A 17,760-nucleotide genomic window follows, 5' to 3' on the forward strand; every position below is an offset into this window, starting at 1 on the left:
CTCCCTCCCTTTCACCTCCCACCCCCTTCCCTTCCTTTCAGTTCACAGTGGTCTTAGTTTCTTTTTTGTTGTTGTTGAAGATTGGATGTATGGAAAATGTAAAGCTAATAACACCATAGTCTGAAGAAATGTTGAAATGGAACATTCCTCTGGCTGGCATAATGCAAGTTTCCTTTGTACTGTTTTCCACCTTTTGACTATATGAGGGCCAGAGGGCAATTTTCCCCCATGCTCATGTAATCTTGTGCCCCCTGTGACTAAATAATGGTCATTAGAGCAAGTGTATTTGATTGCACAAGGCACTGTCGCCTTTGTGTTCTGGATTACCATTCCCCACGGCCTGCACCAAGAATACCAGGTTAATATAGCTGTGACCTGACTGTGCTCAATTTAAATGCAGCCTCACAAGGTGAGAGGCTTGTGCATTTACCCAATGAACAGATCCATTGAAAAAAATGATGTGAATGATATCTACCACATGTTGCTCTTTTTTATGAGAGAAATGCTTTGCTACTCCTGCAAGAGTTTATAAAGCTCCATAACAATGCCTGCCATCTATCAAAATGTCAAAAGCTTCATTATCATAAAACCAAAGGAACTGGCTTTCACAGGCTTTTCTAATGCTTGCAATGAGGCAGCTGCGGAGAGCTCAAAATGCTGCTTGTGGATACAACAGAAGTTTCATTTGGATTCTTCAGGACAGTCACCCAGAAGATGGCTGCGGTGACCACAGATGTGCATTAGACCACAGAATTCCAGGCTCCTCTTACCCTCCTACATAGATGTTTCCTCTTACCATGGTATATTCTCCCACAGGCAAAAGACTTGGCTTTACAATTGACTCTGGAAAATTCCACAACGTGTCTTTAGGACAAGGTCAGGAGATGGTGGCAGAAATGGCACTGGAGAAAGCTTCCAAAGGAGGACACTGGGTCATCCTCCAAGTGAGTATTAAGTTTCAGTGAAGACACTGGGCATAAGCACAGGAGGGCCAGGGCAGAGCTCTCCAGCCCATCAGAATGCCCCATTAACATGGCGATTTGCAGAGTCCAACCAGTTCTGTCAGTGTTCATGGTGCCTGCAAAGACGGTGAGGGGCTCTGCGGACAGTGATGGCTGTCATCTTCTGAGAGACTGTCTAGCCACTGTGCTTTAAAATTAAAACTGTTAGGAAGAGCTTCATCATTCCCTTCACTTAGAGATATCTGGAACACTCAATACTGCCTAAGAACAAATAGGCTTGTTTAGATTGCCAACACTGTTATCATAGTATCTGGGTTGACGTTAGAGTCGACAGAACTCTTTTTAATGTATATTATTGTTGCAGAATTTTGCTCCTTAGCTCAGTTAAAACCGGGTTCTTGTCACACAACCAGAAACGACTAGGAACACAGACACATTGAAGGTTAGGGGGAATGGAATTTATTGAGTGAAAAAGAAAAAAAAATACTCTCAGCAAAGTGAGAGGGGATCCTGCTAACACACCCCGACCTCACAGATTGAATACCAGGCCACCACACAGGAGCTATAGAGGCCAGGCTCCTCCTCGCTGCAAATGGTGCCAATTTCCTATGGCTCCACTGCGTTCTCCCAATGCATAGGCAGGTCAGAGATTCTCTGGGGACCCTCCCCAATACCTGGGGCTTCTGCGTTAATCATTATCTCATACAAGTCCAACTCTGCCTCTACCTAGTGTGTAACATTCCCTTTGATTATAAATTAAAGAAATTTGGGTAGAAAACTCCTTTATCCCTTCTCAGGCAAGCATCATACAGACCTATGGTTCTCCCACCCCAGTGTCCTCTGGGATGGCCCCCTTGGCTGAGTATTACAGGAACCAGTGGAGCAAAGGCCAGCATTAGGGGACACCTGAGAAATGTGCTGACTCCATCCACAGCAAGCTCTGCTAGCTGTCTCAGCAGGTCTAGGAATGGCTGTTTAGTTTTCAGCTCAGTCATGCAAAGTTTCTCGTCAGTAGGCAATTCACAGGCTACCTTATCTCGAATCATTACAACAAAGCTCCAAGGGTAGGAGTCGTCATTCTCCATATAAAGATGAGAAAAGTGAGCACCCTAGTAGCTGGAGAGCCTCAAGGCCACACACCTGGTTGGACGGCAGAGCTAGTACTTGAGACTAGATCTGTTTGGCAACAGGTGACATTCCTGAAAATAGCCACCCTCATGCAAGATACAGCATTGGCCTCCCTTAGTGTCTCCAGTATCCAGACTCGGTGCCTTTGGCATTTGTGCTTGAAATGCAACTGGGTTCATAAAGAAGCTTCCAGAGTCCAAGCAGGCTTATGATTGCAGGAATGTAACCTTCTGGGACAATACCCACTGCTTCGATGAGGCCTTAATAGAGACCTTTGTAAGGGGACTTGAGGGCAGTGTAGTGCATCCCCTTCTGAGGCTCAGAATCAGAAACACAGGAGGGTTGGCTTTTTCAGAGAAAACAGTTGAGGCTTAGACAGTTTGGTAAATTTTAAGATTGTCTCAGAAAGGAAAGAGCTCTTTGAGCGTTCCCATGCTCCCAGTGGCTCAGACTGGAGAGACCATTAGGAGGGCTATAGTCATCCTCAAAAGAACATATTCAAAATAAACTGTTTCCATTACTTTTTGTACCTATGCTGAGTTACTTGTTGTCCCTAAAATTGCGAGTTGTAAGTTTTAACATTAAAAAAAAACGTAAAAGATCTTATTTTGTCAAGGATCTACTTTTGGATATTTGTTTCAGACCATTGATTTTTGTTCTTAGGGCTAAGCCGGTAACCAAGAATGTAACTGTTTAAACCTCTTCACTCTCCATCCCCGTACCCACATAGAGTAATTGGTAAGGAGAGATTATACCAGGCTTTAGGCCATCCCAGTGTCTAGAAGTTTCTAGTATCATTTGATCAGCAGGAAAAAGAGAAGCAGGACTTTGAAGAAAGAGAAGACAAACATAATGGAAACTTGTTATACTGTTCATAATTTACATTAAATTATATTAATATGGGTATATGATATGTATGTACATGTTAATTAGTTCTTACCCAAGCCCCAATATGATCAATTATTATGATTAGATAGAGTCCTCTAAAGGTGTTTAGATAGTAGTTAATCAAAAGCCCACGTTCCAAAGAAAACTATCATAAAAGTAGCAGGCTGGAAACTATCTTTATCTCATATGCACACCAGAAGGTTTGTAAATTAACATAGCATACTAAAAACCATTTTCAAGGGCAAAATGACCATTTTTCATGTGTTTCCAAGACATATAGATTGTCTAAACAAGCATTGCTGTTCTTGGAAAAATAGGCATAAGAATCTAGCCAGTCCCGAAGCCAGTACCCTCAAGAAGAGCGGCCAAGCTAGATTCCGACGTGTGCCTGTGCTCCACGATGGCTCGCTTGGAGGTTTTTCTGTCCCCTTCAGTAACTCCAAAGTCACTGCCTTGAATATTTTTACATTTGTTTCAAGTAAACTTTTCAAGTAAGGTACTGCTGTACCCCATAAGACAGAGAATGAAGATATAATTGAGTTTACAAAGCAGGTTTTATTATTGTTTCTTTTGTTTTCTTTTATGATTGGCACAATTAGGAGTGAGAAATACTCTTTCCTTATAACGTGTTAACAAGCATGTAAAGGAAGGAACGTAGAGCCCTTACCTACTGTATTACTGTGCTAGAGTAGACGGCCAACTTTTTGTGTCTTCTGTGTTTCTGAGTCCTAATCCCTTCTTCTCGTAAAGACATCAGTCATATTAGTTTAAGACCCTTCATAAGGACCACATTTAGCTTTAATCGTCTCTGTAAAGACCCTATTTCCAAATACAGTCACATTATGAGATGCTGGGGGTTGAGACTTCAACATATGAATTTGAGGGTACACAATTCAGCCCATCACATCTACCAATGTTCATTATTTGCCAAGGGAATAAAAGCCAATAATGTGAATGACTGAGTTGGCTTAGGTCTTTCTGCAATAGAAATTTTAAAAAAGAATACCTGCATTATTATTTTGTTCCACATTTGCCTTCATTCTGTGTATTTTTGTGGCTGTTGTGATCTTAAATGTTTTTCTTTGTTGGAAATAATTATATATATCTGGGTGTGATGTTTCAATTACTATATCAAGGACTTCTCCAAAGCCAGAGAGCGGGTAAGGTGCAGCCTTTATGCCTCCCTCCCAGCACCAACTACCAAGCTATACCCTGTGGGTGTTTGGTATTGCAGGAGCAAATATGTGAATCATAAAATGGAAAAGCAAAGAATGATGATGGTGGTGGCATTTAATTTTTTGTGTGTGATTTCTGACAGCCCTAGGATTTAAGGAAGATCATCTGTTAGGAATACACAAAGTATCTTAACAATGAATGATTGCTTTCTTTCAGCTAGCCTTGCTTCCCTTGTATCCTTTTGAGTCCATATGCTTATGAGCAGAAGTTTGAGTAGAAGAGGTTTCCATCAGAAACCAATGAAGTGGATGATCAGGCACATTTCTGGCTTTTAGTTTTCATATTTTCTCAAACTAACCCCGATACATCTCAGTAATTGGATTTGAACCATAACAAAGAAAAGTACTAGGCAACTCCATCTCAGAAGTGACTGGTGGGTGTTTGAAGTAGGTATGTGTATTGTATGGAGATTTTGGGTTACAAAGATCATCTGTGTTGATTGGCAACATTTAATATGTTCAAGGTTCAATTTCCTTTTGGCTTTTTTTTTTCTTTTTGTGATGTATTGATAAAGGAAATATTGAATCATGGTTCTCTGAGTTTTCAGTGCAATTATATATAGGAAAATGTAATCTTATAATGCAAGTAATATGCCTCACCTTCACAGGAATTACACACCATACTATCTTTCAGAATGTTCATCTGGTAGCCAAGTGGCTAGGAACCTTGGAGAAGCTCCTTGAAAGATTCAGTCAAGGAAGCCACAGAGATTACAGGGTTTTCATGAGTGCTGAGTCAGCACCTACACCAGATGAGCATATCATCCCTCAAGGACTCCTAGAAAATTCCATTAAGATCACTAATGAACCTCCCACAGGGATGCTGGCCAATTTGCATGCCGCCCTCTACAACTTTGATCAGGTAAGAAAGTGAAGCATACTAGGCAGACAGTGAAGTCAGAGTCTTCTCACTGTGGGCCCAGCATCAACCCAGGCATGTCATCGAGAGGGATGAAACAAGTTCTCAGTGTTCGCGTGTGGAGGGGTTGGGGTGGGTGTGTTTTAATCTCTTGAAAGAATTGCCCCATCATTTCCTATTCTAATGACCAGTAAATATATTTAAGTTTCACCCTAACACTCAGAAAACTTCAGCTACTGTGTAGGGAAAGCAAACTAGGTAACTTCTTAAGGAACTTGCTTTTTTTTTTTTTTTTTGAGACAGGGTCTCACTTTGTCGCCCAGGCTGGAGTGCAGTGGCATGATCTTGGCTCACTGCAACTTCCGCCTCCCAGGTTCAAGCATGTCTCCTGCCTCAGCCTCCTGAGTAGCTGTGATGACAGGTGCACACCACCACACCCAGCTAATTTTTGTGTTTTTAGTAGAGATGGGGTTTCACCATGTTGGCCAGACTGGTCTTGAACTCTTGACCTCAGGTGATTCACCTGCTTCGTTCGGCCTCCCAAAGTGCTGGGATTGCAGACACGAGCCACCACGCCCGGCTGGAACTTGCTTCTTGAAAACAAATGTGGCAGACTAGTATCTCTGACCACAGAAAGAGGAGAAGTCATTGTTGTTATTGTTGATCATGGCGACAGTAATGACATGGTAAAAGTTTCAGTGTAATGTTTTAGCCCTCGTTTGATATGAGTAAATTTAAAGCCCTCTTTCTAGGTTATATCTATGACACCTTATTTATATTTTCATGTTTTTCCAAGATAAGACAAAAAAATTCATGTATGTATGTATGTATGTATGTATTTATGTTTTGAGACAGAGTTTTGCTCTTGTGCCCAGGCTGGAGTGCAATGGCACAATCTTGGCTCACTGCAACCTCAGCCTCCCAGGTTGAAGTGATTCTCCTGCCTCAGCCTCCCGGGTAGCTGGGATTACAGGCGCCCACCACCATGCCTGGCTAACTTTTGTATTTTTAGTAGAGACAGGGTTTCATCGTGTTAGCCAAGCTGATCTCGAACTCCTGACCTCAGGTGATCTGCTCACCTTGGCTTCCCAAAGTGCTGGAATTACAGGTGTGAGCCACCACACCTGGCCGAATACATATATAAATTAATGACACCTTTATTACCATTACTCTTTTTACCCAAACTATCCTGTTTATCAATATCATTATCAAGTCTTTCAGTTTCCGTTCTTGCTATTGCTCTGAGATCTTCCTTCCTTCCACGAATTTTTTGGAAATCCTTGATAAATCGCATTCTTGTTAGGAGAGTAGAATGAACTCTGAAGAGGAAATACATATGATTTGGTGATAAATATTCAACCCCCTCCTAGAAATGTCGTTTTCTGTGAAGCATGTCAACATCCTTAACTTCGTTTCTGGTAGTTTTTGGGTCAATACCTAAACCAACATTATGAAGGAATTATGATAATTGACTACCGAAGAATACAGTGTTGAAGAATGCAGTTAATTACTTCATTAAATAATTGAGTAATTTGTATCCTATATATAGACAGAAGATTGTGTAAATAGTAGGACTCAAAAAATCTTTTGAAACTATTAAATATTTGCAATATGCCTTATGTAATCCACTATGACAGACATACATGTTTTTAATCATCCCTTAATTTATAATTTCTGGCTATTTATGACATTTTCAAGTTATTCCCCAAAGTAAGTACAAAGAGGAATTTGATTTATTTAAATAGGACTTCTCTACTCCCTGAAATAATTATCTTTATTCATGAAAGTGAACATTTCATGAACAAATACGCTTCAGCCCAATTATCTTTCAGCTTTTTTGTTCATTTGTTTTGTTTTTTTGGTAAAGATCACGTTGAGAATCTCATAAAACTATAGACACTCTCCCCAGGGAAATACACATTCGAAGATGTACTGCATATTGGGCCAGACACAGTGCCTCACGCCTACAATCCCAGCACTTTAGGAGGCTGAGAGGAGGATCACTTGAGCCCAGGAGTTCGAGGCTGCAGTGAGCTATGATCACACCACTGTGCTTCAGCCTGGGCAACAGAGCGGGACAGTGTCTCAAAAAATAATAAATAATAACTGTTAAAAATATGTTGCATATAATGATGAAGATTCACAGATTCCCCCAAAGCCTATGCATGAATTCCCTAGTTAAGAACTCCTGTTCTAGTCTTTTCATGAACTTGTCAGTTCTTTTGACTGCTATCTGGAAAGCCACTTTTATTAATTGAAGGTTACATTTATTGAAAAGACTTTTAGGAACTTGAAGGAAGAATATTTCTTATTTAGTGGAGAGGATCCTCTGAAATATTACGAGTGAACTTAATAAGTAGCAAAAGCAAAGATAACCAAAGTGATTCACTAAATAATCTTCTCATCAAACCTATTTTAGCCAGAACCAACCAACAAAATAAAAACTCTGCAGGAAATCTAAAATGGTAGAGTCTTTTATGAATGCTGACCTGTCAGTATGTTAGAAAACAAAATGCAGTTTTTAATCAGATTATATAATTCAAGGGATTTAGCCTGTGCTCCCTGGCTCTCTGTGAATAAGTTCCCATTACCCTTTTATCAGTTAGAATGTTGGGTTGGCTACTTTTGAAAGAAGTTCTTATAAAATAACAGTGGCTTATACACAAGGCCAAAAAGTAGTTCTGCCACACGACAGTTTTACAGATAGTCCATTCAGAACTCATGTGTTACCACAAATTGTCATCAGTCTGGCTCTTTTTTTTTTTTGAGACGGAGTCTCGCTCTGCCGCCAAGGCTGGAGTGCTGTGGCCGGATCTCAGCTCACTGCAAGCTCCGCCTCCCGGGTTCACGCCATTCTCCTGCCTCAGCCTCCCGAGTAGCTGGGACTACAGGCGCCCACCACCTCGCCCGGCTAATTTTTTTGTATTTTTTAGTAGAGACGGGGTTTCACCGTGTTAGCCAGGATGGTCTCGATCTCCTGAACTTGTGATCCGCCCTTCTCGGCCTCCCAAAGTGCTGGGATTACAGGCTTGAGCCACCGCGCCCGGCCCAGTCTGGCTCTTTATGGTTCACTATTTCTAGAATGGGGTTGTCATGGTCCCAGGTGACTGCAGGAGTTTTAGCCCCCATATCCACATTCCTGACAGGAGGAAGAAAGAAGAAACAAAGAAGATGACAAAAGAAAAAATACTGTGTTTGCGTTGGTGTGCAAGTGCTTCCTACAAGTTAGCATACAGAAATTCTCCTTTCATCTCATTGGTCAAACTTAGTCACATTGCATTACCTAGCTGCAAGAGAGGCTAGGAAAAGTGAATTTATCTTAAGCAACCATATGCCCAGCTAAAAATTAGCAAGAAGACTTTTTAAGGAAGGCAATCAGCAGTCTCCATCCCAGATGTCCTTTCCCACATCTCCTTGTATTATCCTGGGTCTTCTGTGTTGCTGCTGTGGTCCAATCTTGTTAAAGCCTGTCTATGGATAGAGTGATGAATGCTATATCTCTTGTTACCCATATGGGTTAGGTAAATGAGGATCAGTTGTTCTTGTTGCCTGGGTGTCCCTCACAGTGGAGTAAAATATTCAAGAGGTTTATACAAGTCAACTGTACTGCTAGGATATTTTTCAAATCTAATTAAATCCTTTTTTTTTTTCTTTTTCTTTTTTGCTCTGTCACCCAGGCTGAGGCGCAGTGGCACACTTACAGCTCACTGCAGCCTTGAACTCCCGGGCTCAAGTAATCCTCCTACCTCAGCCTCCTGAGTAGCTGGTACTACAGGCATATGCCACTATGCCTGGCTGATTTTTAAATCCATATTTTTAATCTTTCCTCTCAAACTAGAATTTACCTCCAAATTTTGGCGTGTGTATTCAAAATGAACAGTTTGTTTAATACTAGTGCTTTATTATCCCTAGCATTGCATAATATTTTTGTAAATTTAATTAAGTGACCAAGGCATAAAGAACCATTTCTTGTCGGATGCCATCTACCTACACCTTTCAGCTAAAGAGCCTCTTGAGGAAGATGTCATAAAGGAGTACTCTTTTGGCTCCCTTCACACCCAGATAACTATATTTTTTAGAGTAAGAATATAGATTTCTGTTTCTGTAAAATTTGCAGGCAAAAACAAGTAATTGATCATTGTGCATATAAAATTGGTGATTGTGTACAAATAGCACTATTATGTGTATGCAGATGCGTGTTCTCTGTTCACAATGCAGTCTGTATTTATAAAATATTAATTTACTTATCACTTGGTTTGCAAAAATACCACTGGCCTGAAATGTGGATTGGTAGGTAGACTCATACCTTTTCTTCAGAAAGCCTGATTCATATTTTCTTCCTACATCGTTTATGTTATCAGAGCACAATGAAATGGATTGACTTGTTTCTTTCAACACTGAGGATAAAGCCAAGTCAGTTATATAAAATAAAGATTGAAGTGATGTGCTTAATTATTGTAGTGCCTTGGGTTTTATGTGGACTACCTGTAATTTAGAAAGGTATTAAGTGATTTGTTAGATCATAATTCCAAAGTGAAATTTTGACACTTATATGGATCTCCTAGATTTTCTTACATTTAAAACTAATATTCTTTTATACCCTTCAAGGTTAATTCCAGTTATACAATTTCTCTTTTCTGCCTTCACAAGCTTGCCCTTTATTTGTGGAAAAGTTATTTTTTAATGATTGTATATTTCCAAGCCCCATAAATGACCTAAAAATGGCCTAATGATTTAGAGTGACCTAGTGATTTAATTGGATCTGCACTACATGCTTCCTGGCCAATTCTAGAACCATATTTGGTAGAAGCCCTGGATTCTGCTAAAAGCACTGTCTAAAGAAACTAAGCTCTCTGGTCCTGGCCTACACAGAACAAATCTGGTCTTGGTTTAGTACCACAAGTCCTCTGGAAGACTAGTCTGAACTCCTACTCACTGGTTCTATTTATACTTCATGTATGGCCCAAGTTGTCAGATCCATTTCAAATGTGAACTGGCTATAGTTTGCCCATTTTAAAGGACTAGGCAGGGAAGGGCAGATTTTGACCTCTTCCTCCCCTGTTGCTCAATGCCAATTGAAGGAGTAGTCCTCAACTTCCTTTCCTTGCCTCACAGAACTGCCAAATCTGAACATGGGTGAAATATGACTTTTAAGCCATAGATTGGACAGCTGTTTTTCTCCTTTTAATTTTACGGCTGTTGAGCATTAACCATATCAATGTGGCATTCCAGGATTCCACTTTCCATCTGCATTCTCAAAACAATCTCACAGGTCTAGGCTGGGCGCAGTGACTCACGTCTGTAACCCCAGCACTTCGGGAGGCCGAGGTGGGTGGATCATGAGGTCAGGAGTTTGAGACCACCCTGGCCAATTTGGTGAAATCCCATCTCTATTTAAAAATATATACAAAAACTAGCTGGATATGGTGGCACATGCCTGTAGTCCCAGCTACTTGGGAGGCTGAGGCAGAAGAATCACTGGAACCCGGAAGGCGGAGGTTGCAGTAAGCCGAGATAGTGCCACTGCACTCCAGCCTGGGCGCTGGGTGACAGAGCAAGGCTCCGTCTCAAAAAAGCAAAACCAAAAATAAAAACAACCTCACAGGTCTAGACACGTGTTTCCCAATTTTCCGTATGTCACCTAGCCATCCCAACAATGAATTTTACTTTTAGTTCATTGGAAGGAAATAATGTGTCATGATGGTTTTATTAAAGGTACAGGCTAAGCTGCTGTAAGAAAGAGAATCAAAGCTCTAGGAATTCAAACAAGATAGGAGTTTTTTTTCTCTCACATATTAGGCAGCTTTGTTCCATGAGATCATTCACACGCCCAGACTGATGGGTGCCTCTGCCATACCTGACTCAAGGTTTCCAGACTTGTCCAATCGTCATCATTTCTAGCCATAGAAAAGAAAAGAGTTCGCTGGGCCCCGTGGCTCATGCCTATAATCCCAGCGCCTTGGGAGGCCAAGCAGGGTGGATCACCTGAGGACAGGAGTTCAAGACCAGCCTGGCCAATGTGGTGAAAACCCATCTCTACTAAAAATACAAAAATTATCTGGGTGTGGTGGCATGCACCTGTAATCCTAGCTACTCAGGAGCAGAATTATTTGAACCCAGGAGGCAGAGGTTGCAATGAGCTGAGATGGTGCCACTGCCCTCCAGCCTGGGTGACAGAGCAAGACTCCATGTCAAAAAAAAAAAAAAAGGGGGGGGTCAGGAGAAAGGGAAGAGTGACAACACAAGCAATTTCATTTTCAGCAAATGACCTGGAAGTTATACACAACACTTCAGCTGAAATTCTTTTGGCAAAAATTTGGTCTTATGACACAAATGTCTTCAAGGGAGGCTGGGAAACAGTCATGGGTGTCCGTGTGCCCAGGCGATCTCTACTGCAGTGGAACTAGGGAAGAATGGATAGCTGTGGTTAACTAGCATTCTCCAGACTCTAATAGCATTCTACTACAGTGATGAAATCAAGATGATGGCTTTATGTCATCCAGATTCTACAAGGAAACTTTTGCAGGGGAAAATGATGTCAAGCAGTATGAAATGGTTAAAATGAAGTGACTCATTTTCTAGTGAACTTAGAAGCATTTAGAAGCATGACTGAAGCAAAATAAAAGTATTCCTCTTAGGCCAACAGACTGGCAAATGCCCAATCGTCTCCTGTTGTGCTCTCATAGGATAAGTAGCCATGCTGAAAACTACATGTTACCTCTGTCGTATCTTGCTCTCAAAGTTCTTTACAAGATATTGAAAACTCACACCGTTGCTCTTGGAAACCATACAGATGGATAAATAATCAAGTATTTCTTCTCTTTTCTCCCAGGATACACTTGAAATATGCTCCAAGGAGCAGGAGTTTAAAAGCATCCTCTTTTCTCTCTGCTACTTCCATGCCTGTGTTGCTGGGAGACTGAGGTTTGGCCCCCAGGGCTGGAGCCGAAACTATCCTTTTAATCCTGGAGACCTCACCATTTGTGCCAATGTCCTCTACAACTACTTAGAGGCAAACCCTAAAGTAGGTGCTGGTGGTCAAATAACCTCTTCCAAGGAGTTTACAAAACTGTCAGTCTTTGGGCACTATCAAAATTAACCATAATTTCTCTTTTGAAGCTATTATTGAAATAGCCGACACTATGTATGTATCTTCTGCCAAGTATGAAAATAAACCAGATCAAAGGTTTTCCAGCAGTGGATATTCGAACTTCCTAAGATAGGTCAAACCAGTTCTACATCAGCAGCTTAGTGCCAAAAAAAAAAAAAATGTCCTTCATTATGTTAACAAAAACAGTGGTTTACATGTGCGTATATGCCAGATTCATTAGGCAGGTAATGAAGCATTTGCACAAATGTAATTACATACAGCAATTCTGACAGTTCATAACACTGCATTAATAATCACTACAATTAGTTCTGATGATGGAAGCAATTTACAGCACGTCACATGTATAAATAATGGTGCATTTCCTGCATATGTCATTATTATGTATTAAGGATGCCACCTTGTTGTGACTTTCTCAGTAATGTTCCCCTTGATTTGAAGTTAAAGGTAGATGAATGATTTTATTTCGTAGCTAAAATGTGTTTTACAGATGGGAATGGGAATGCCTCATCAAGAACATTTGTGTAAATTCTCATCAACCCAATGATTGGATTTCAAAAAGCAAGAACCATTCATTCCTAAGGATTTTCTAGCTTAGTCCTCACAAGGGAAACTTTCATTAAGTTAAATCCGTTGAAACTAGGATACATGTGTCAAAACCAATCAAGTGTTGTACTCTAGGCCACATTTTCTATAAAGCGTTTTAAAAATCACCCGTCTCTGTTTCTAAATGGAAACTATTGTTTTATGTTCCTTCAGTAACAATTGTTATAATTTTTGTTGTCAGTTTTCTCAAGCTTCAGTGGTGATTTGATTGCTATTAGAATAGATACCCTTGGTACCTAACATAGGTGTATTTTCCTAAGGAACAAATTTTAAATAAGTTGTATCCAAAATAAATGGTTTTAATATGGTATTTGATGTTCAGTGTTCCATCTCTCTCTCTCTTTTTTTTTTTTTGAAACGGAGTCTCACTCTGTCTCACAGGCTGGAGTGCAGTGGCACAATCTTGGCTCACCGCAAGCTCTGCCTCCCGGGTTCACACCATTCTCCTGCCTCAGCCTCCTGAGTAGCTGGGACTACAGGCACCTGCCACCATGCCTGGCTAATTTTTTTGTATTTTTAGTAGAGATGGGGTTTCACTGTGTTAGCCAGGATGATCTTGATCTCCTGACCTCATGATCCGCCTGCCTCGGCCTCCCAAAGTGGTGGGATTACAGGTGTGAGACACCATGCCCGGCCTCATTTTTTAATTTATAGAATTAAAAAGTAATTCTGAAAACTTTGAGCATATTTTGACCATTCTAATAGTACTAGTTTTGTGTTGATTCCCAGCACATTTTGTCTAAACTATTACACTTAAAATTATAATAGTTCTAGGTAGGAAAAGGAATGGACCATTTAAGACTTTGATTCAAGTCCTTCATAACTGTCCTGTGAGGCTGAGACCAGGAATAGAATCGTATTTCAGCTGAATCCTATACACAGTTGAGGTGGAAAGGAAGGGGAGGAAGAGGGAAGTGGACACATACGTTTCTCTCCAGCTCTTGCATCCTGAGTCTTGGAAACACCACTTGACCAACTGAGTCGCATGGTGTCCTGCTTTTTTTCATCCTGGGGCTCCAGGATCAGCACAGCCTTAAGTTTTTAACACATTCTCATGTTTCTCAGGTGTCTTGACCTTAGTCATTTTCTGCACATCACAAAGCGCCTTATCAGGATTTGGGAATTAAATTCCTGTGAGCACATGTTTAGTTGTACAAAATGCCCTTTTCCAGAAAGTATATGTAAAAAACAAAGACCAGGATTGAGGGAAAGAGAATCTATTATTGAAAAGGATAGATCTGAGGCCAGGCATGATGGCTCATGCCTATAATCCCAGCACTTTGGGAGGCCAAGGCGGGAGGATAGCTTGAGTCCAGAAGTTCTACACCAGCCTGGGCAACATGGGGAAACCCAGTCCCTATAAAAAATAGAAAAGATTAGCTGGGCATGGTGGTGTGTGCCTGTAGTTCTAGCTATTTAGGAGGCTGAGGTGAGAGGATTGCTTGAACCCTGGAGGTGGAGGTTGCAGTAAGCTGAGATCATACTACTGCACTCCAGCCTGAGCAACAGAACAAAACTCTGTCTCAAAAACAAGAGGAAAGAGCAAATCCTTAGCTAAATAATTATCGAAAAGAACAGATAATTATTGAAATAAATAATTATTGAAAAAAACAGATCCCTAGTTAAATAAAAATTGAAAAGAGATACATATTGAATACTGAAATGTGTAGCAAGCATCAATTAAATGTAAGCGGACAAAGAACTAAAAGTCAGAAGCCTTTGTTTTCCATCCATTTCAGCTATTTGGAAGGTAGTCCATGCAGTGGTTGAGAGAGCATGTTGTGGTCTAGGCACCCCTCTCTTATTTTTCATTCACCTCAACCCAGCTTAAAAGACATATTTGAAGTTCATTTATTCAAATTCAAATAAACTTGTAGCAAGTACATTGGCATAGTTGAAGCAATTTTACTTGTTCTGTTCTGTCACATCATGCAACAAGCGAAGGCTATAATTACGTTTTTACTTGAACTGTTGGGAGGCAGTATACTGCCCCCGAGGGGGTAAAGGTTCCTGTCTAGAAAGGCTTCATCACACACTGGCATGTTTTGCAAACCCAGAAGAAGCTAAAGGGTAGTAAAGAGAGGCTTCAAACCCTGCTCAGCCAAATAGAGAGGAGATACAGTGATTTCTTGAATAAAACATGGTAAAGTCATTAGTTACAACCCTTACAACAATCATTAGGCCAGTTGTGCCATAAGACAAGCCCTCAACTCCATCTGTGGCAAGGGGATTTGTTTGCCTGGACTTTTGGAAAGTACTAGGATTCTAAATACACCCCAAATTCAAATTGTGTGGATGTTGCTTTCTTTTCCTGAATCTGATAATATAAGCTGATATAAATCAGATAATAAAAACATGTCATACTTCAAAGGCCTTATGAACCAACATCCTTTCACAATTTTTAGATGAGATTTTGAATGTATAAACTTTCCCTGCAAACATGTTCTAGGGATGACTCAGTTTCTTTTAAAATCTGCATAAGGCTGGGCGTGGCAGCTCAAGCCTGTAAATCCCAGTAATTTGAGAGGCCAAGGAGGAAGGATGGCTTGAGACCAGGAATTCGAGACCAACCTGGACACCGTAGTGAGACCCCGTCTCTACAAAATTTTTAAAAAATTAGCCAGATGTGGTGTCCTGTGCCTGTAGTCTTAGTTACTTGGGAGGCTGAGAAGAGAGGATTGCTGGAGGCGCAGAGTTCAAGGTTGCAGTGATCTGTGGTTGTGCCATTGCACTCCAGCTTAGGCAACAAAACCAGACCTCATCTCTTAAAAAAAATCTTCATAAACAGCTCAATGTTAGTGAATTTTCACTGACTATATTAGAAGACACTGAAAATAATTCTCCCAAGAAATTATCTGCAGAAACTTAGATAATTTCTGAACCACCTTTAAATCCTTGTATTGACAGAGGCTTGGAGGGCATTGTGTTAAAGGGACACGTGCCACTGGTTGGCTACTCTGAGGCAAACTCTGCACCCAGCAGTTGAGTATTTGTGTGGTTCTCTCCCCAGGTCCCGTGGGAAGATCTCCGTTATCTCTTTGGTGAGATCATGTATGGAGGCCACATCACAGATGACTGGGATCGCAAACTGTGTCGGGTATATTTAGAAGAATTCATGAATCCATCTCTGGTAAGACATTTGTAAATTAATTACTTTGTAAATTAATTTCACTGAGGAAAAAATTCTGGTAAGAATTTTATAAATGAATTATACTATGGGTAATTCTTAATGTTATTGAGGATGCTTGGCCTCTTGGGAAATTTCTTAGAAAAGCAGAATCTCGGGTTCCATCCCAGACCTACAGAATCAGAATCTGCATTTTCACAAGTCTTCCAGGTGATTTCTGTGCGTGCTAGAGAGTGTACCAGCGTGAGGCACCCTCACATACACTGACTCATCGGTTCTTTATAAAAACCCTATGAGGTATGCAGAGCTGACACTGTTATTCCATTTTATAGGCCGAGATGCTGAAACATGGGGATTTGCCCCAGGCCACTAGGTTGGCATGGGCAAGAGATGTGTGCGTCTTTTGATAGAAGTCTTTTGATTTATATTCCAGAGTTCATTTCACTAAAGTTTCTTTTTTGCCTGTCATAGAAGTCCTAGAGAATAGTCTACAGTTTGACCAGTATCAGTTACTCTATTATAATATGTGCTCTAGAAAAATGTGGTGAATAAGTATGTAAAGTGATACATTTGTTAATTAGCTTGATTTAACCATTCCATGATGTACACATGTATCAAAACATCACACTGTGCCCCATAAATATGTATAATTATTATTTGTCAATTGAAAATAAAATTAAATCTAGCAAGATAGTCCAAAAGATTATATCAACCAAGTGCAAGGTAAGAACCTTATTTGGATCTTGTTCCAAATGAACTGTAAAAAAAAAAAAAAAAAAAAAAAAAAAAAAGCACATTTATGACACGATGGGAAATTAACATTAACCTATCATGGTAATATAGAATTCCTGTTAATATTTTATGTATGATAATAAAGTAATACAGTTATGTTTTTTTAAAAGAGAGAAGATCCTCCAGGGTGAACCTGGAGGACATTATGTTAAATGAAATAAGTCAGCCACAGAAAGACAAATACATGTTCTTATTCACATGGACTCCTAAAAAGCTGATCTCCTATAAGTGGTGAATAGAACAGTGGTTACCAGAGACTGGGGAGAGAATGGGGAATGAATCGTCAATGGATACAAAGTTACCATCCCTAGAAAGGAAGAGTAAGTTCTAGTGTCTGTCCTATTGCACAGCAGGGTAACTGCAGTCAACAATACAATATTGTATATCTAAAAATAGCTAGGAGAGGATTTTGTATGTTCCCACCCCAAAGAAATAAGAAATATTTAAGATGCTGTGCCTGCTAATTACCTGATTTGATCATTACACAACATATACATGTATCAAAACATCCCATTGTACTCCATCAATATGTACAATTATTATGTGTCAGTTAAAAAGACAAGTGTGGTGATTTGAGAGCCTCATTCTTCCTTCTCTCGTGAGGAAGAGGCAGATCACCCCTGTAGGAGGAGTTTTTAAAGACCAGGCATCCTTGTCCCATTTCTCATCTTAGTAATCCCGTGTCTATGTAGAAATGGTACCAGTCCGGGGCTGTGTTTTCTGGAAAAAGTACTCCATTTTTGTTTCTCATACTGCCCAAGCTGAGTGTGGTGGCTGTAGTTTTCTCATGCTGTCTCTCTCATGGCATCCAGGTTCATGGCCATTCCTGGTTATTTCTTGGAAACCTAAAGCGCCCGTATACCATATCATGTCTATTTCCAGCTGAGTGAGACACCAACTATGTTTAAAGCAATGCTTTTAATAGTTTAAGCAATGTCCTATTTATAGTTTCTCTGAAAATTTCACCTCAGAGAAGCATTATATAGATTTGATCACCTTCCTCAAGTTCATTTTGAGAAGTAATATAATCATGTTATCAGTCTAATATTTAGTCT

The 17,760-nt window shown here is 40.3% G+C and overlaps 1 protein-coding gene across 1 annotated transcript in view; it reads left to right on the forward strand.

Annotated features, from left to right (window-relative positions):
* Nucleotides 1-17,760, forward strand: part of DNAH11 (dynein axonemal heavy chain 11) — a 396,815-nt gene that overhangs the window by 364,204 nt on the left and 14,851 nt on the right. Inside the window, exons 73-76 of the mRNA XM_017871552.1 lie at nt 817-944; nt 4,848-5,075; nt 11,905-12,096; nt 15,797-15,916. Coding sequence (XP_017727041.1) covers nt 817-944; nt 4,848-5,075; nt 11,905-12,096; nt 15,797-15,916 — 668 coding nt within the window. The remainder of the gene's footprint in view (nt 1-816; nt 945-4,847; nt 5,076-11,904; nt 12,097-15,796; nt 15,917-17,760) is intronic.

The sequence above is a fragment of the Rhinopithecus bieti genome, unplaced genomic scaffold (genome assembly GCF_001698545.2).
Source record: "Rhinopithecus bieti isolate Rb0 unplaced genomic scaffold, ASM169854v2 scaffold_5882, whole genome shotgun sequence".
Classification (NCBI taxonomy): Eukaryota; Metazoa; Chordata; class Mammalia; order Primates; family Cercopithecidae; genus Rhinopithecus; species Rhinopithecus bieti.